Source organism: Sander vitreus, chromosome 21 (assembly GCF_031162955.1).
Source record: "Sander vitreus isolate 19-12246 chromosome 21, sanVit1, whole genome shotgun sequence".
NCBI classification, from domain to species: Eukaryota; Metazoa; Chordata; class Actinopteri; order Perciformes; family Percidae; genus Sander; species Sander vitreus.
The window spans coordinates 14551437-14572783 of NC_135875.1; the positions used below are offsets into that span (position 1 = coordinate 14551437).

Sequence of the window (21347 nt, forward strand, 5' to 3'; positions counted from 1 at the left end):
CATTTTTTAAAAGGACGGGCTGCTGTGATGGATTGATCAATATTGATTTGATGTGTAATCCACTGTGCTCTGCCATCTTGAACTACTGTAGCATGTAATTACTGAAACCATGAATGAATCTTTGTTTTATCACCAGCAGTATTGTATTGTGGCTTTTACAGCTGGTGTAGGCACTTTATTTTTGCTGTCGTTGGGCAGAAATTCCATAATAATCTTTCAGCATATTGTAATTCAAGTGGTCTGAGAGAAAACTAGACTTCTGCAATTCCTCCTTGGCTCTGTATTCAGGCTTTAGTAAATCTAGCCATGATGGGAGACTCTGGCCAATCACAGGTCATTTCAGCGAGAGAGCCCGTTCCTATTAGCTGTTCTGAAAATACAGATACGGACATTTGTAGTGAAAAGAGGGGAGAGGGAGAGCTGCAGAAGGAGGTCTCCCTCTACATCAAATTCTGGCTTTTTTTTTTTTTTTTATTCTACCTCCTGCAGTTTTAACTATATAACGGTCAATTTAATTACAGTACAGTACTATAGGTTAAAGGTGCACTTAGCATCTGTTAATCTGCACCCTTCTCAGACCTTCATGTATTTTGGGGTTTTCATTGAATAGTGTTTTTAAGTTAGAATAAGTTTTTCTCACTGCTGTTAAGGAACACGTTTAGTATTTCAGTTTCAGGTTGTGAGATTGAAACACAGATGTGTTATTTCCTGTGTATAAGATTTCCCACCAGAGTAACCCCACACCAAAGTTTAATTTAGAGAAAGAGGGGGAATCTGCAAATCCGGAGAGGCTTTGCAGTTGCATCACAAATCTCCGGTGTCTTCGCTATCCTCACATTGTACCAGCTAGACCAGAAAAGAAAGAATGCTCAGAAAATATTGTTTCGGTGTGGGAGTATGTTAATTCAGGAATGTCTGAGTAAAGAAATGCTAGTTCAGGGCTAATTGTTTGGAAATGTATCTGTGTTTGTTTAAAATTATACAATGGTCTGGATAAAATCTGATCAACACAATAGTTGACCCATTTATTTGTATGTTTTCTTTTCATTTTGAGCAGATTTGTGTTGTCTCTTTATTTTGAAGAAATTATATTTGTTTCAGTTGCTTTGTAACACATGGAGCTGTCTTGGGTTGCAAGATGACCCCACAACATGCAGCAGGAAACACCTTTGGGATGCATGCATGGTTCATAGTTTTAACAGACCTGCGAAGTATTTTTCACTGGATGATGAGCCTTATGAATACTATGCTGTGCTACATGTGGTTAAACATGAACATTATTTTGACAGTATCTGTTTTGTGGCAGATTTTTTCAGCAGGCAAATTTAGCACAGCAATACATTTTTCTTTTTAGATTACTTTTACTATTAAAAGTTACTATTACTTTTAATTTTTTTTAATATTCTTAGGTTGAATATTTTGAAATGGTTCCCTTCACTGTGGCTGAGTCCATCACATCACCTGAAACCTCTTCTGTGATGGAACCTCACATCAGGGTTAAGTGTCATTAGATGGGTGTATTTGATATTATAGGAGATGTTGCTTAATGCAGATTTGAGTCAAATTCCTGAATTTTGATGTCCTGTGGACATTTTATAATATCTAAGAAAAATACACATAGAACACCCTCAGTCCGTCATGGTTGCTTTTATGACTAAAGCCTGTCATTTACTTTTAGCCTTCAATCTCCTGACAGCTTTCCCTTTTCATCTCTTACTATCATTTATTTTGCGCTCTGTCCACTTCCAAGTCCTCTCTGCATGACACGTCACTTTAAGATCATCAGAACGATGAGCTACCTTAGTAAAACTTAGCTCAGGATACTTTCCTCTGTGTTTATGTCAGTGAATTATGCTCACTATCTACTACATTCTGTAGTCACCTTCTCTCTTTTTTAATCAAGCTCGATCCTTTCTGATGGATTGCTTTAACTTTTTCTTTTGTGCGTCTCTACACATGGATCCACATCACCTGGTCTCCCTACCACCTGTCTGCCCCCTCCTGTGTCTCCACCTGTGTAGCCTACATTGAAGATATGATGCTACTGCCGTTTTGCCACTTGTGTATGTTTAATGAAGGCATTCTTCAGGTCTTAAAAGCACTGCAGCATGACAAAACTCACTTTGAGGACAAATCTCCTATAAGATAACTGTTATTATACATAATTAATGCCATTGTAAGGAATAATGACAACAGAAACATAAAAACAAACAAACAAACAAACACTTCAACACCAAACTCTCCTTGTTGCCCTGATTTCTACATGTGAAGGTTTTCTGGTGTTTAGCCAATTAGGGGGCATCCTAAGCAGGTCCTGCTGGTGCTATCCTGCTTCCTTAGACGGGGGCTGGTATAAGGGTAGCTGTAGGAGGGTGATTGAGAACCTTAGAGTGTGTGTGTGTGTGTGTGTGTGTTTTCATGATACAGAGGGGGAGAGCACTGCAGCAATCTGAGAAAGTAGGTCAGACACCGACTAGCGAGAAACAGCGGAGGAGAAAAGAGAAGAGATGGAGAGGAAAAAAGGCGGGAGAGATTGGGAATGTGGGGGTAGAGGGTTGTGAGAAGATAGAAAACCAGACAACCTGGAACAAACCTGATAGTCTGTCAAACTTTTTTTAGGATACAACAAGATACTCCTTAAAAAACAATGTCTTGATTTAATTGAACTATATATATATATATATATATATATATATATATATATATATATATATATATATATATATATATATATATATTAGCCTTATTAATGGCGTTTATTTTTATTTATCTTTTTAGCTTAGCAAACTTGTAGTGTGTAGTTTTTTTCACATGCTGTTGCAACCACTAGTAACGTTAGAAAAACTACAACACCACACCAGATTTAGCTAGACCGGAAACAAAACAACATGCACGCCGCACGCACTTGTTTGGGCTTGCGAGCCGGCCAAAGAGTAGTAGGCTAACGTTACATTTTGAGTGGATGGCGAGCGCGAGACGCCGAAATGGATGCCAATAAGATTCTGAATGGAAAGTTTACTTTTAAAAAGTTGTCGAGGGGGACAGTAGTTTCACGCATACACAGCCTGTACGACACGGAGAAAACAGCCCAACTGGAACTGCTGCAAAGTGCTGCAAACGCTGTCTCATTAACCGGTGATCACTGGACGTCAGTGAGTAATCAAAATTATTTAGAAGTTACTGCACACTATATTGACTATGTATATCAGCATACGGTTTTAGGACTGTGTTGTTTGTATCGTTTTCTTTGACTGTTTTTGTCATTTGGGACATTGTCCACCCCCTTTTCTATCCAGGAGAATTGTTACATTCCTTATTAGAAAAACGTAAAGGTTACAAATGTCCTGCTGTGGCATCCGGTTTTTGGAAAGTGTTAGTGTTACATCTCAGTTAGGTTAGGTACTTGTAGGAATTGTGCAATAATGACAGATTCACACATTTTTCTTTTGTTTACAGTAAATAAATAATAAACAATTACAAATCTTAAAGTCAAGTTCATAAAGTAACTTTCTTTGCATTCATTTGATTCCCAATCAACAACTTCAAACTACAGATTAGACATTGACTTACACTTCATCGCTAACTTTTCCTGGAGGGTCACTTCTTTGGCTAAACGTTTTTCTGCTAATCTCCTCAATAAATATGGCGGCTCAGAGTCTTAAGTCTTCTGCTCTGTCTGTTTCTGTCATGAAGGCACTTAGAGAAAATATGTGTAGGCTCTCATCCAATTTCCAAATCAAAGAAAAGCTGGGAGAGAGAAGCGAGACCTTTTCAAGAAAAATAACCAAAACTGGTTCCCTCCATTTGCTTAATTATAAGGCTCCCTCTTATAAGTATGTTGCTTCTGATATTACATAAGTGCATAACGTTGAAAAAAACACGGTGACACGCACAATACAGGCATACATACTCAGGCTTCTTATATATATATATATATATATATATATATATGTATATATATATATGGGCAAGTATGAATTGCCTTTCTCTTTTGCTCTTCAGGCCATGTCTGTTTTATTATTTATTTGATAAAGCTTGAAGTACACTGCATCTATAAATACACTGCATGGCTTGTAGGAATGGACCACAACGGGGAAAGATTGTGCAGTAGCCACGCACACACTGGCATTATCACACTAGTGTCATTGATTCAGTGACGATTGAATGGGCTACAGTAGAGCAATAAGCTTGGGTACATATAGAAAGCATTGCAGATTACACAGATGCTAATAAAATTGCCTCTGAGCTATGAAAAAGCAAGCAAACCTGAAAAATAAACTCATTGATAATACAACAGCTTATTTTTTTGCTTTCTGTCCAGGACATTTACCCTGAGGACAAAGTTTTGGAAGTAAACAAGCAAACATGGAGCTGTAAGACATTGTTATATAGAAAGGATGCCACTTGTAGAAAGGGTGCTAATATAATACTCCCAAGATGTGGAGGGAGTTAGAGGCAAATGGCAATAAAAATATTTTAATTTGAAACAGGGACTTTAATATCATAGGTCTCCTTTTTTTCCGGTTACAATAGCAACGGTAATTATGCGAAAGCAGCTTAAGCTTCAAGATATTTAATATTTCTGACACTAAATTAATAATGTCTTAACTCATATTTGTGAAATGACTCCTAACAAACATTGATAATAACTCAGACTCATCTAATTTTGCAAACATGGAGGCGGATAGACATTTTGTATTTGTGCATTTAAGTTTGCAGGGCTATGGCATACACATTATTACTTATTTATTGATCTTATCCTTACAAGTTTGTTTCCCCTTCTCATCCCTCCATCCTCTCCTGTGTCCTCTCCAGCAGAATACCACAAACAAGTTAGTAGTATCATTCTATTCATTTTCGACCCTGGATTCAGGATTACATTAATGCATTGTAATTATCTCTCCTTTTCTGATGCACTTTTCTCCCTATGTCATGTTTTTAAGAGGTCTTCCCAGACTCTAACATCTACCTGCAGGTTTTGGGTCGGACTATTTTCTTGGGTTAGGGCTCGGGTCTGATTTGTTTTAAGTTAACGTTTTAAATTCAATCATAGGTTATTATAAACGTTAAACAAATACGATAATATTAAATAGTATAATTTTTTTGTTATTATTAATCTCATAGTAGTATTAATAATTTGATTAACTTCATTCACTTAACGTCATTTCCTGATGGCACATGATATGACATGATACTGACAGCACATCTATTTTTATGGCTTCATCCTTCATCACAATCATTTATGACTGTCGGATATAATTTTATCAGGCCTAATGACTCAGATTATCCTTGGACTTTGGTCACAATAGGTCAAATTGGGCAAGGTCCACTTGCCCTCTGGTCCGTTACAAAACAGGTCATTTTTCTTTTTTGAAAATTAACTTTTACACATCAGATTTGGGTGAAAAAAGTCAATTTCAGAATGGGTCCAACATTTTAGATGTGAAGACCTAAATGCAGATGACCATTAAAGAGTGAGAAGTAGTTTTCAGTACATGGCATAGTATTTAGCACTTGTGTATGTAGGCGGGTCACACATACACCCGTTGTTTTTTTCTTTATGCTTTTCTATGTTCTCTTTGCCCTGCTGAATTTTCTTGTTTTGCAACTGACTCTTTCCCCTTCCCTCGCTTTCTTTTTATGCTTTCTCTTTCTATCTTTTTTGTTTGCTCGTTTGTCTCTTTCTTTCTTTCTTTCTTTCTTTCTTTCAGTATGTGGCATTTGGCTCCCTGTTCTTCATCCTCATCTCCATCTCCACTTTCTGCATGGAGACACATGAGGCCTTCAACACCATCCTTAACAAGACAGAGAACGTCACGGTGGGCAACACGACCCGTGAGGAGATTGTATACGAGGTGGTGACTGACAGCTGGTTGACATACGTGGAGGGCGTGTGTGTCATTTGGTTTACCATTGAGGTGCTGCTCAGAGTCACCTTCTGCCCAGACAAGCTTGAATTCTTCAAAAGCAGCCTCAACATAATCGACTTTGTCGCCATCCTGCCCTTCTATCTGGAGGTGGGCCTGAGTGGTCTGTCCTCCAAAGCTGCCAAGGATGTCCTGGGGTTTCTCCGTGTTGTCCGGTTCGTCCGTATCCTCCGAATCTTTAAGCTGACCCGCCACTTTGTGGGTCTCCGTGTCCTGGGCCACACCCTGCGTGCCAGCACCAATGAATTCCTTCTGCTTATCATCTTCTTAGCCCTTGGTGTCCTCATCTTTGCCACTATGATCTACTATGCTGAACGAATTGGCGCAGACCCAGATGACCCAACAGCCAGCGCCCACACCAACTTCAAGAACATTCCCATTGGATTTTGGTGGGCCGTTGTGACCATGACCACACTGGGCTATGGAGATATGTATCCGGAGACGTGGTCAGGGATGTTGGTGGGTGCTCTGTGTGCCTTGGCTGGTGTGCTGACCATTGCCATGCCTGTACCTGTAATTGTCAACAACTTCGGCATGTACTACTCTCTGGCCATGGCCAAACAAAAGTTGCCCAAAAAGAAGAACAAACATATTCCTCGGGCACCCCAACCAGGGTCCCCAAACTACTGCAAGCCAGATGCCTTGGCTATGGCTACCGCATCACCGCAAAGGCTCTTGGGAAATGTCCTAGGTGGAGTGATGGGGTCTGGAGGCCTTGGGGGTGACTGTCCTCTCGCCCAAGAAGAAATTATAGAGATTAACAGAGGTGAGAGAATTAGTTTTTTCATGTTAAGTACATTCATTTTGGAACTAATTATCTTTATATTATCTTCTACAATCAAAACTGACTAGCGTGAAGTGAGAATACTACCAAGAAGTGATGCATAGTTGATTCTGGATCCACCGCAGATAAATTACTGGCCCATCAGAATTCCTAAAGGCACCCATCTGTCAGTGAAGAACAAACACTATGGAAGGAAAATGAACTCAATTATCTATTAAAACAGCTTAATGCATCTCAATTTGGGCTGACTGCACATATTGTATTGCTGGCATTAGCAGTAAAATCAAAAGAAGAGGTAATTTGGCTCTTTGTTTGCTCTTTACATGCTGCAGCATTAGGCGTCAGTCACATGCAACAATAATGCACCTTTAATGCATTACTTTACTGCCTTAGTCATCAGTGAGCCAGAAAATATTGGTTTCATCAGTGCTTTTACTACATCTTGTCTGCTTGGCTTCCTTCCAGACTAAAAAGGTTTCCTGTAGGTTGTGTCAGTAGAGTTTCTGGCAGGAAGTTCTATTAGTCAAAATTTAGACAACTGGCTCCAAGACTGCTCTGCAGTATCAACACCACCTGATGGTAACATACAGTATTTCATCATAATGCCCTTAGTCATTCCAAATCATTAATGAACATTATTTACCAAACATGTTTGACGGTTTATCAATGTCCAGACCTACTGTATATACAGTATGTTTACACATACATGTACTTATTACTCTCTTGATTGTGTTGTGTGTGTGTGTGTGTGTGTGTGTGTGTGTGTGTAAAATGTAAAAAAAATGATGCCAAGTTACCAGAGCCTAAAGTGAATAAGACAACGTTTTTATCTGATTAACAGCAAATGCGTACATTTAGGATGCTGTAATCAGCAACGATTTGTTAGTTTACCTAATAAATTACCACAACACATTGATGACATTTATTTTCTCGCACTTGATCCACAATATAAACTAAAATTAGCATTTTTGATGAATAAGACACAAAATATGCTCTTCTCTATGGTTTTCTCATAAGTCTCATAAGTATGTGGTTTTCCTCCACCTTTCCTCTAGATTCCAAGCAGAACGGTGATGCAGCCTCGGCCGCCCTGGCCAACGAGGACTGTCCCACCATCGACCAGGTGCTGAGCCCAGACGAGAGGAGCCCTATTGGGCGAGGACCTACCCGGGAACGCTACCAGCAGGACCGCGCCTGCTTCCTGCTCAACACCAGGGAATTCCGTGCCACAGATGGAAATGTGCGGAAAGGTACGTTTCGCACCAGGAGACGGATACAAAAACATGCACATCTTACGTAAACAGATCCACACAGCAAGATGCCAGGCACAACATACTGTAAACATGTACATTATATATGTCCTGTGTGCAGCCAATGCAGATAAGTACACACAGGTTACTCTATGTATATGACATCAGATCCAAAAAATTAGGAAAGATGGGTTTGATGGAAGAGCACACACAAACGTTTGGAAGCCTCAAGTACAGATAGAAGGCTCCAATAACAGCTAGCAGCAAAACATACATACATAAACAGTCATGCAGTTACAACATATTCATATACACTTAGCTCTTCTGCTCTGCTTCTACTCTTTCCACCTCTTCACATTCATGTTGTCTGTGTTTCCATCACTGCTTGGTATTTCTTCTTTCAGACAAGATTTTCTGTCCCTCTACTTTTTTTTCTCTTCTCCTCAGTCATGTCTTCCATCTTTCCATGGTTTCTGTGAATTTTGTTCTGTGTCCCATAAAGTCACATTCATTTATGCTCATAAACGATCTCTTTCTTTCTCTGTCTTCTGGACTCAGACAGTTGACCATGCATTAATTTACTTCTCGCCACTTCTGTTTCTCCCTCTCTGTTTCTCTCTCCTGCCTCGCATGTCCTTTTTATTTTTTCCTGCCCCCCCTCCCCTTCTGTGATGACTTCCTCCCTAACCTGCTGCACATTTTCCCTCCTGACCCATTTATCCTCTGCCCCATCTTTAAACCCATGCCCTCATTTCCCCTCCTTTTTTCCTTTGTGCTATACCGTACCCCCTCCCCCACTTTTTCCCTATGTGCATTACCTTCATGCTCATAAAAACCTTTATTCATTTACTACTGCAATCCAACCACCACCACTGCTGCCAACCTGCACCAAAACACCCCCTCACAATCCCTCCAAACTTTCAACACCCCCTGTTGACAACAAACTAGAGGCAGCAGCCCTGGCACCGAGCCCAGACTCCCCTCTGACTGAGGATTGGTATAAGATGGAAGGGTCTCTGTTACAGCAGGACCTCAATGCAAACTCCACCTCCTCCTGGATCAAACCATAGACCAGAGGTAACACTGACAAAAAGTTACAAAATAAAAGAGCCTGCAGCCTAGTCAACTTTTGACTGAAAACATACAGAAATTTTGATCTGGCTCTCCATCATATAGCATGTTTTTGCAGTTGCACAAACTACACTCCACCAGCATAGCACCCACTTTAACACAGACACAGCTGCACACACTATGCATGACTTTAGATCACAGATACACCACCATTTCCACTGTGTGTCACCTGTGAAAAGTCTTTTCTGTGACTGAAAGTGTGGGACGTGTGCTGTCAGTTTACATTAAGAGATTGACAGTTGAGCTAAGATAAGCTAGTGCTTAAATATGAATATCAAGCTTTGGGTGGCATTTAAGGGCTCATTGTTTGATTTGTGAGGTATTTTATCCGATGAAACCTAACCTCTGCCCAATATCTTACCTGCATACAAATTTTATAAACTCAGCAACAATCTCAATAAACAATGTTCAAGATGTAAACAAAAATTAGGAAAGAAAATGGGATTGCTTTGTAATATACACCCACAATGAGTAGTGTGCACAACAATGTGTACACTTGTGTGTATGTGTCTATGTGAGAGGTTAAAACTTGCATACAGTCATAAGTGCAAGAGCGCGTCATGTGGGACGTGCACATGTGCAAATACTTCCAGCAGCTCAAGTGAAAATAACCCAGTTTGTCGTGTCCTGTGTCAATAACTAATAAAACATAACACTGAAGAAGATTGAAAGGGAACAGGGGGTCACGTTGTTGTCTGATGTGCCTCTGTGTTGTTGTTGTTGTCTCTCTCTTCAGGTTGTGTCATATCACGCGTGTGTATGTGGGCTTTTTCATTCTTACGTGTTATACACTGTGTCTCTGTTTTCTCAATGCCGTCTGAGTGTTGTGATCGTGTTGTCGTGTGTGGCTTAATTTAGTTTTTCCCCTTCTACTGTGTTTATTCGTGATACTACCTACCCCACGGACCTCCACCTTGGCAAACAAAAGCACTCACTGCAATGTAGAAAAGTTTTGCCTTGAAAAATACACCCTTTTTTACGGTTTTATATCTATATATGTATATGTATATTCTAAGTATGCACAGTTTAAACTTACATACTCTTCAGGCAATGGCATGTATTCCTTATATGCTAGAATACATTTTAGCCTCAAAGATGTGCATATTTACATGTACATATGCCCTATTTTATGTAAAAATCAATTTGCCAGCCCTTATAGCTTCACACAATTGTGACAATGAGTGCAGTGATATATGACAATCATCTTTCCAAGGCCTAGGGTCACTGGGGTCTGCGGAGCTATAGGTCAAGGGATAGTACCTCTTGAAACATGCCACGCTGAAAACAAGCACATTTCAAAGTCTTACTTCAGCCTTGTAAACAAAACCAGTTATCACAATACTTCTTTACCAAAACACTGTGTTGTGAGCGTGTAATGTATCTGAAATACTATTCCCTAGACCATGTATCTGTGCTTTCAGTGCCTAGTGTAGTCCAAAGTTCAGGACCTTTTGTATTTATACTGTGGAGATCTGGATATATGTCAAAAGGGTTATGAGCTGCACTCGGTGACTGAAACACTTACTGACCAGACAGAAAAACAGACAAACGCTATGACAGATTTGATTGAAAAGTGGCTAGATGCTGTCTAAGGTAAGCAAGCCTCGAGCTGTCCAAGCCCTTCACTTACAGTTCCCTTACATTGCTTCAGTTTCAATGGTTCTTATGTATAAACTGCAATTTAAGTGCTACAAAAATCCCTCTTTAAAGCAATAAGGAGTCCATTGAAGACATTAAGCGCTGAAGTCATTAGGACGAAGCTTCGGGGTTTGGGCTTCTTACGGTAAAGTTGTACAATGTAGGCTTTCATACATTTAGGTTGGGGATCTCTATATTATTTGAAAAAAGAGATTGTATTTGGTGCTTACAGTGAATACCAGAGAAATTTGATCTGTTTCTTTCCATCTCAGGAACCTGATTCTCTAGCATTTGATAACCAGGTTATGTGTATACAGCCCTGTTATAGACATATAACCTACCTCACGCCCAGTGCATGTGTAAATAAATCTTTGGCTACATATAGAAAGTTGTATGTATGGCTGATCAAACTCACATAATTATCAGTTAAAAACAATCTGTGATTTAAGGGAAGACAAACAATACTAAATATCTAGACAAATAGCAAAAACCCACTCTGTTTATGTTAGTTAACGCCCCTGATAACCGTTCTCCTTGTTTTTAAAGAGGGATTCTGACACTGTCTGAAACTCATTCTAGTGTGCTTCAGTTGTGATTTTTTTCGTAGATACATGCATTCAATGTCTTTGCCAACTTATTTTATCAGCTTTTCAGTTTCTCTCTTGTTCTTTTTAGCCCCTTTCACATAGCCTGTTCAAGACAGGACTTTTGCGCCTTTAAGCTGCCTTGCCGTCTGTGTGAAAGTTACGATGCGCGAGTCAACCCACATTCAGGTCAAAAAGTGACAGCGTTCTGACTAGCCAAAGTTATGAACTTATATAAACATTGCGTGCAATGGTCCACCTTCTATTGCACTGGTTCTCTTCCTCACACACACACACACACACACACACACACACACACACACACGGCGGCCGCTGCAGCACGGTGGCCGTCTCTGTCATTTTCTCTACTGACAATTGTGCTACAATAATGCATAAAGTTGGCGGTTTGTGGGTCGGGTTTCTTGTGGTTGATTAAAGATGTGGATTGGCTCACACACACTAGATGCCGACGCTGTTGTGTCGTCATGCTTCTTGGAGTGCCGGCATGCTTTGTGAAATCACACACTGGGGAGGCATTATGCCGCCTTTGCTTGGTTCTGTGTGAATAAACAGAGCCGGCAAAACGGCAGACCTTCATTGCGGCGCTATTGTGGAATCTCTGTGTGAAAGGGGCTTTTGTTGGCCATTTGACTTCCTACGCACCCCATGCAAAATGCATGTCTGACTAAGGTCAAACGGTCAATCACCGCTTTGAGTGCCCACTCCTAATCACTCCTCTAGATATTCTTTAAGGATCTTGTTTGTTTCTGTCTCTCTCCTTCTCCATGCTCTCTCCTTTCCTCATTATATGTGTATGAGGGTTTTTTTTTTCTACTTTTCTTCTTGGGTTTTTGTGCTTATTTATGTCCTGTGTTTCTAACATGGTGTGTACATCTTTTATTAAGTATTTTTGTGGAATATTATGTTGTGATTTTGTAGAGCTTTGTGTTGTAGTGTTGTTGAATGCTTTATCTTTTTAATGTGCGTAGGATTAAGTTATATTTATTTTGAATTAATATATTTTGCTGTTGTGGTTATAGTCTATTTTTTGCTAATGTCTTTGAGTTTTGTACAACTGTGTTTTGTTGTTTGAAGTTACGACTTACCCTATGTTCTTCCTGTGTTCTCCTTTGAGTTTTACCATCACCTACTATCTGTCTTCTATGAATTGGAATGATAAAAGAAATTGCCAACAAAACAGTGAAACTAATTAACATAAAAATGGCATGAATCTCACTGATTCAGCACATTTCCGAGGACTTATTTGACAAAACAAAACTCATTATTCATTGACAAATTCAACCAAACCCATAATAGGAAATGTTTTTAATAGATTTTTGATCTAAGATTAAGGATTATATCATTTATTTAACAACTCCCACCACTAGCAAACCAACACAAATTTGCACTGCAATTTAAAACAATGTTCAGGTTAAACAAATACTAAATCTAAATAGTACATCTAGTTTCATTATTCATCATTCATTATTATATTTATTAGGATAGATTATTGATGTAATTATTTTTTAAGGCCAAAAGTTTTATAATATGCACTTACTGGCCAGCACAACATATTTGTTGTTTCTGCCTGTGCTCACGCAAAATTATACTAGCTCTAAATTTAACTCCCTAACTCTGTTTGAAAACATGTCACTGTCCTCCTCTGCGTCATTGTATATTTACAAGTATGTAAAACTTGTCCTGCATTGTCTTGCATGTTATGTGTGCATCAATACCACTGTTTCTTACAATGCTGCCTCATCACAACAATCTGCAAATATTCTTTTGTCTGAGCCAGATTTTTACCTTACAAAAGAAAAAGAAATACGTATATTATGTAGAGTATGTATATGATAAATATTTATGTATATGTATGAGTAGTATATATATATATATATTTAGTATTTTATATATAAAATACTAAATGAATTTGAGCTTTATGATAACAGCTGACGCATATAGGTCTGTATGACCTACATACAGCTAACAAGAGGACAAAGTATACCAGGGTTTCTGCAAGTTTCAACAAGTCAGATTTAAGACTTTTTCAAGACCATCATGAATGAAATTTAAGACCTTTATTACAACATTAACTAAGTCCTAAATTCAGTTTTAATCAAGCCAAGTATGGCTAAACTTGCACCTCCCCAAAGCTGAAGAATACAATCCGTTTTAGGATGTTTTCAACATAAGTTGCATGTTGGTCTCATTTGTAGTTGAAATACAGTGAAATTATAGTTGGACTAGCCAAAAAAAGAACTACAACACTACGGAATAAATAAAAAAAGAGCATCAGAGCTAGCGTTACATGGACGTAGGAAAATTATTTAAGACCTAGACCTAGAACTCAATACTTTCTAAATGTAAGACTTTTTAAGGCCTAAAATTTTGTTTTTTAAATTTTAGACTTTTTAAGACTTTTTAAGACCCCAAGGAAACCCTGGTATACAGTTGCATGTTCCCTCAATGACACCAGGTACTGCAGGTACTGCATCTCATTGTGGCTTCAGTAACGGCCATTAAGAGATCAATACATCTAATAATGGGTAACAGGAGATCACACCCTCTTTAACAGGCAATTGATCCCATGTAAGAATGATACAGTATGGGGCGGTGCCACGAATAGCATCTGAAGAGTCAGCAAATCCTGTGTCCTCCACAGCAAGCACATGCTCATGAAATTATAAGAAATATGTGTATTACATAATAGCTCTCCGCCTTCTACATACATACATACATACATACAACGATGATTAAGTCTATTATTTCGGTCCAATCTGTTTAATTTTAATGATAATTTCATTGGTAGATAGTCTGGTCGGAATATTTGCAGTTTTTCCTCTCTGTTCCTCTGGGTCTTCCCTCTCCATTACCTTCTCTTTCTGTGATTAACACTCATTCTCCATCCCATCCCTAGGCCGCCACTGCAGCGCCAGTGTAACTAAAGTCTGAATGTAGGTATGTACTGTACTCCCTCCATAGTGTAAATTAATTGTGACTTTGGGCCGGAAATTATGTCATCACTGAATACAGTGACAGCCAGACTCGCCATTTCCCGATAGACGATCCCAGAGCAAAAGAAAAACCTGGTTTAAATACAGTACTAAGCACAGTGAGGAGGAAGCTAGCGGACCGTGACAGACTGCAGTGGCTGAGACATAACTTTATCAGCATTTTTATTGTCATTTCTGACAAACACTCCTTGTCTTGAATTTTACCAAGCAATAATTTACAGACATGAGCAAAAGCAAACTGTTTCGATCAGCTTTTGGTTACAAAACAGCATATATTTGAAAATCATCAGAACCACGTTACTGCCCCATCTATATTATTTTCTTCAGTTTCACCTTCATCTAATCAACAGATGGGAACAATTCTTTTCACTTATCCATATACTTATATCACACTTGACAAATGTTTTAAATCCTCCGATTATACGTTTAGTTAAAGATAATAATTTACTCTATATGAATCGTTTTTGTCTGTTTATTGTGGGAACAGTGTGTATTCTTCCCTTCATTCTTTCTCTATCCACTCTGCATGTTGATTTTAGAACAAAGACTAGATCCAAAGGATTTTCCCAGCAGAATCAAAACGGGCTTCCCAACTTTATTTTTGTGAATGCGTACTTTGAATCTGTAGGTCACTCGTCATAATAATATAATAATCAAAGGTAGCACCCAAGTACAGCATATTATTTGCTTAATATTTAACCTACTACAACTTGTAGCATAATATTAGCTGAATAAAAACACTCTCAAAAGAGCTGTTGGGGCATCACTATAACAGTTAAATTAATAAACAAGTAAATACTACTAATTTACTACTTCATTGTAAATTAGCGGAAACAAGACTTATCTGCAATAAGACTTTTAATGTGAAACAGCAGCAGTTGGTTTGCATTAGCAGAAACTTAATGCAGCTCTGACATGGTGTCAAAAAACAAACAGTAAACTGCAAGGCTGAAATAAATTAGATAAAATTATTTAGAATTACATGTATACATTGTTAATTACAAGATATAAATAGGTAATAACTGAATGCACGCAAAAAATTCAATGGCCATTGAAAAAAAAAATGCAGACCATAAATGGCACCAAAAACAGGGTTTGATTTCATGAAAATCTTAAGGATTATATCTTTATCTAGCAATTCAGTTAGGTCATGTGAAGGGTTTATCAGATAATGATAGCCACCTCTTTCTTTAAGAGATTTTTGTCCAGCATTGTTGTAGTTCTGCTATAAAAAAAAAGGTTGGTTTTTTTTCTGTCCCCCTTGTTGTTGCCCCTAAACCCTGATTCAGCATCACAAAAATGGCTGCCATTTGATGCAACTTCACAATTTGTCTAAATACATTTGGGTGGTACGAACAAAATGGAACTGAACTTGAGATTGAAGCAGCACCACAGATTGGCCAGACAGCTTTTCAGACATCTTTGTGGGACATGCAGCCTAAGAAACCCAGTGAAAATGCATCATCAATATTTTACTGAGTTGCCTGTGAAAGTGAGAGTAAAAAAAGGACTTATTTATGGTTGGCTCAAATGATGCGTAGCCTAGAGTGGTGGAGTGGTGGCCACCGTGCACCACAATATACTTTTCCATTTCAGCAGGAAGGCACAAAGGGCGTCACACTGTACCAGTGGGTGTTCTTTGTTTGACTGTGGCCTAGTGATGGTTGGAGTTTGACAAAAATATACACTAACTTGATAATTTTTTAGCTTAACAGTTTGTTTTTTGCATTACATTAAATTAAAATTTCAGCTAATGTAACACATTCCTAATAAAACTCCATCCATTACGGGACAGTTAGCCATTGTTAGGGCAGATTAATTGCTACCTACCAATGGTGTTTTTTCACTTCACCTGATGCAACAACACTTCGTCAGCACAGAACTATATACAATAACACATCTCTAGCTGCTTCCTACAGGAGGAATTCAACATCTGCATGCTTTGTTACACACCAAAAATACAGCGGGAAAGGACACAAAGGCCAATGTGTTATTTCTTAGATAACTTGGTTTTGTAACGTTCAGCAGTTACAATGTATTATATTTAAAAGTCACTTGCACAAGTGGACCGTGTGTCATTTTCCACTGTAAACAAAATGTAAACTGATATCCATTACAGCAGTGATTCCCAACCAGGGGTACTTGTACTCCAGGGGGTACTTCTGCAGTTGCCATGCTGTACGTGGAAAGATTGTGGAGTAGCTCCACTAATTTGATATTGACATTACGTCAACACCTGAACACTACATGTTGCAGTTGTGTAAGAGTGTGTGAAAACTAGTTAGCAAGCCAGCACAAACGTTTAACGTCATGAATAAATGGTAGAAATAACTAGATAAAAGTAATGACTAAACAGTTCAAATCATTAGCTAAAAGTAATAGAGAAAGGGTTAAAATAGCTAAAAGATTAAATAGTTAGCTAACAGTTGAAATGGTTAGCCAAAAGTAATGGATAAATGGTTGAAATATTTAGCTTCACAAATAGTAGTAGCCTAGTAGTATGATTGCTGACCAAACCAACCTTAATATTGACAGTTCAATTGTATGAAAAAATTAACAATATATCCACTTTCATATAATGAATAGTGTTATACATTTGGAACATAGATTGGGAATCGATGACGGGGTACGCGAGTTCATCTGACAGGGCTGTGGGGGTACCTCAGAACAAAAAGGTTGGGAACCACTGCATTACAGGATACTACGTATTACCGGGGGATAGGAAGTGTTTCTAAAAGTTGCAGGGAGGACATTTTTGTGTTGGCCATTTGAAGTTTACAGGGACCAAAAGCAAATGCTAAGTGGGCTTGGGTTTATAAAGCGTAATGCAAGGCAATTAATTATTCTACATAACTTCATTAGTGCTAAAATCTCTAAGCTTTTCTTCTAAAACTTCATGTGGTCAACTCCTACACTGTATCAGTAATATTTGAGTATTTACTACTTGTGTTTGTGTTAAACTGTATAATTGTGGCCAAAAAATTGTCTAAAACACCTGAACATGGAACATCACACATGATAAAATGTTCGGTGCTTTATTCAATTGGCCTATTATAGGTGTTAAATCTCTTAATATCAGAGAATATTTTGCTTTTCTGTTTTGAAAAAAAAAAAAAAAAGCTATATCATAACTCGCATTTTCTTGTTTTGTCTTGTCTTGTCCTTCCTGTTTGTGTCTGTCCTTTATATGTCTTTATAATTTGATAACATTTTAAATTTCTTACCCTTAATTTATTTCCTTCACTTATGTGCTTCTTTTCAATTTTCAATTTTTCTTATAACATGTTCATGTTTCAACACTATAAAACCAAACAACCTGAATATGGAACATTAATCATAACATGCCAAAACATTTCAACTACGACTTCCCTTTTTTTTGTATTTGCATATGATATCAAAACAAAAACACATAATATAATCAAATTATGTTCTTAAAGCAACAGGCTACGAGAAATCTCGCAGTCTCAATAACATATCGGGAATGGCTGGGTCATCACTGCGGCTTGCTCCTATCACTAGCCCCCCCTTTGAAACCTATGAGGCTCCAGGACCACTGCGGCGTTGTCGCTCCCCCATTCCCTCCATTTTGTAAAAAAAAAAAAAAAGGATGTTAATGTTTGGATGATAAGCGATGCAGTGGATTAGCTGTGGACTGATCGCATTGAAGCCTCCATTTGGATTGTACACCATGCAAAAACAATAGCAATAACATGAAATGAACTTGAATGTAGAAAGAATGACCCCTTGTCTTGTGAATCTAATGGTTTATGATGCATGCATCAGGTTAGCTGATGGGGTAAAATAAAAATTATAGCTTTCAAAGTACACTGATATTTTAAATTATTAGAATAAATGTAAAAAAAAAAAATTGGATTTGTTAAATGAAATAGTATCAGAGATTAAAAAACATTATGAACACGTGCACAGTTACATATTAAAATGTAGGATTAAGTGTGTAGATGGACATTCATTTTTAAATGTTCTGGACCAAACTAAACTGAGCTGACAAGAATGTCCAGAGAATTGACCATGAAACAAAATACTTCAGTTCATTTAGCCAAAGAAAAAAATACATTTATAGATTAGATTGATGGTAAAAAAGGTTTCTACTTTGTCTTTGGTGAAATATTGATATATGTACAGCATAGACATACTTTTGGTAATTCTCTCTAAAAGACAGACTCAGCTTCTATAAGTCTCAGTATTATCACGTACTTTTCTATCTCATCATTGTGAAATAATTGGACACTTTATGTTGACAGTTTACACAACAAAGCTAAGATGTCAAAAAATTTAAGAAAAAAAAAAACTTAGCTTAAATGAAAAGAATAAAAGTACTGTACCATAAGAGTTATCTTAATTGTGCAGCCTAACACGACTCTACAAATAATAGTTTATTTTATTAACATGCTGTTAGGATCCCATGTATGCAATTGCTACCTTCTAATGTACATTTAAATGTCTATTCAGTCACTTTCTTTAGCAGTTGCAAGCATATTGTCCAATATATTTCTATATATTTATCATTATCTCATGCATCATATGCAATTATAACAATCATATTCCAAAATAATAATATGAATTAAATATATGCCCCAAAAATATAAAGAAAATAACTAAAATGTTGTAATAATTTGTCTCAAAACCATGTAGGCTGCCAGACATGCAAGTAATGTACCACAAGTTTAGTCTTTGACAAGGGCACAGGTTTAGTTTAATAAGGGGGGAGCAGGATGAGGTTAGTTGGAGTTGTGAGACCACGTCGTGGAGGAACTGTAACAATGTGTAAGACGAGGTTTATGTAATTGATGGATGTAGCCAAGCTAGCGCTAGCTTGTTACTTACTACTGGCCTTAGGTTATAGATCAAACCACTAGCTGTGGGTTCAACAAAATGTATCAGTATAGTAATGTAGCAGGTTTAGCACGTTTTTAGCATTCAAAACTAGGCAAAATTATATCCTTCGTTGATAACATTGTTAGGGCAACAGAGGACCTCATGAGTAGAATTGACTGGCTAGCTACATGCTAACTGCGTTTTGTCTCCCAGACAGTGTTTGGCAAAGTAGCACAATTAGGCTGTCACGTCCTTAGTTAATACTGTAATTCCTATTTGATGATCGTAAATGTCTGAGTGGACCTTTGAAGAAATGCTATTCAGGACAGTCATCTAAATGAAATGTACTTGTAGGCCTACAATTTTTTTTAAATAAATCTAAATGCAATGTATTAAGAAAACTACTTAAAATATTACATTAATCTAAGTACAACACATATACTTATAAAGTCAGATATGGCTACATAATTAATTATACACTTAAAACAAATACAAGCACCTTACTAACACTCAATACTAATTTAATAACCTTTAAATGCTTGCATGTTGGGATAAGACCCAGACCATATTACAACAAATAAATAGATTGAACTTGTGAGATTATCTCATCAAACATCTCTAAGGATGTTCAGCTGTTCTAAATAAATGTTTTGCTTCTTCTTCACTTTGTTTTACATTATTTTAGTTTTTTGTTTAAATGCTTGTCTAAAATGGTTTAAAAACTAAAACAAATGAAAAGACAAAATGCAATCTGTTGGTTAATATTTGAAAAACAAATATGACAGTGATTACAATATACCATTCTTCTAAATAATTTAAAAATAAACAAACAATATCTTTTTTGGCAATGTATAGCTTATTTTAGTAACTGAGGTCCTTCCTCAGATTGCCATCCTCACATGAAAATAGATCGTATGTTAAAAGTTGAGCAAAAAAAGACATTCACATATGCAATAAACATGCAATATTATTTTAATGTTGGAAAACAGGATGTGCACATACATATGTAAATATGCAGATCTATTTTTAATCTTAAAAATGCACAGACTTTGTAGGCAGTCTACTCATTATCTTTGACTTAGCTGTTCCAATAAGTATTACAATAACATCATGAGCCATTTGTCTTGTTTTTTTTTTCTCAAGTCAATGTGGTCTTGCTGGTCCTTTAAACTTTTTGATGTTGTGGCTGCCATTTTTAATTGTTTAAGTTTTGTAATAGTTTTATATTTTTCACTTGTACTGGTAATGTGTATTTCATTGTAAGGAATGGCTTTTCTGTACCACTGATTGTCTAAAATAACATTTGTCAAAAAAATACAATGTTGTATTTACCTGTCCTTAAACAGAAACATAGTTAAGAGTGAAATCATGAGATAAAACTCTAAGTACTTTAGATCCAACAATTTTGATGCGGGTGTAAAGGGTACTGTAACTTGTTTAGAGAGCCAGGTCCAGATATTCTGTTGTAATCTATGGTCCCGATTGCCATTCTGTCTAAAAATCAGTGTGCTTCCAGACCCCTCAACTTTGAGAACTTAGATATGCAGTATGTGATTCGGGATGAAAGCTGTGACATCACTTGAATGTTTGCTTGAATCTGTTGTCGAATTGAGATTGAAAGGGTTTAAAAAAGTTGCGTCTCATTTATGATAGATCCTACCATACAGTCACTGCAAGAAGTAATGCTTGCTTGGCTTTGTCTGATACAGGTTTTTAAAGGCCATTGCACATATTTTTAGAAAAACATTGCTAATAGTCGTGCTTATACTCCACCATTCACCATTATTATGTCAAACAATTTGTTTAATGTTGTCTGAAAATATCTGAAACAGCATGCAGAGCTTTGTTGCTCCAGTGAATCCAACCATTTTTTGACAGCAGCTTGTTAACGGATGTCAACCTGAGCTTAGGGAAGGTAGGGAAACTCTGGGATAGTAAATTTTTTAAATTGATTTAACTTGTAGGAAAATGTTTTGTGAACATGCAATGAGTACAATGACATATATTGATTGGCTTGGGTTCAATCCTCAAAGCTAATCTTAGTCCACATCAACAAACCTGAATGTTGGTCTGTAGTTTTTGCGAGCATCACTTCTCTCAGTGCACAAAACCTCATTCAACATTTTAAGCGCACATGCATACTGTATAATCTTAAAATGAATCCACAATGTGGATGTTACAAT

The 21347-nt window shown here is 37.4% G+C and overlaps 1 protein-coding gene across 6 annotated transcripts in view; it reads left to right on the forward strand.

The window, feature by feature from the left end:
• The window catches only part of LOC144536270 (voltage-gated potassium channel KCNC1-like), a 32797-nt gene extending 14877 nt beyond the window's left edge, over positions 1-17920 (forward strand). Inside the window, exons 2-5 of one of the 6 annotated variants that reach the window (XM_078279313.1) lie at positions 5712-6693; positions 7767-7961; positions 9829-9849; positions 17766-17920. In XM_078279313.1, the coding sequence (XP_078135439.1) occupies positions 5712-6693; positions 7767-7961; positions 9829-9849; positions 17766-17920 (1353 nt within the window). Of the gene's footprint in view, positions 1-5711; positions 6694-7766; positions 7962-8909; positions 9032-9828; positions 9850-17765 lie in introns of those variants that run through there. The other 5 variants (XM_078279318.1, XM_078279314.1, XM_078279317.1 and 2 more) reach the window with 5 other exon arrangements.
• Positions 17921-21347: the final 3427 nt, after the last annotated feature.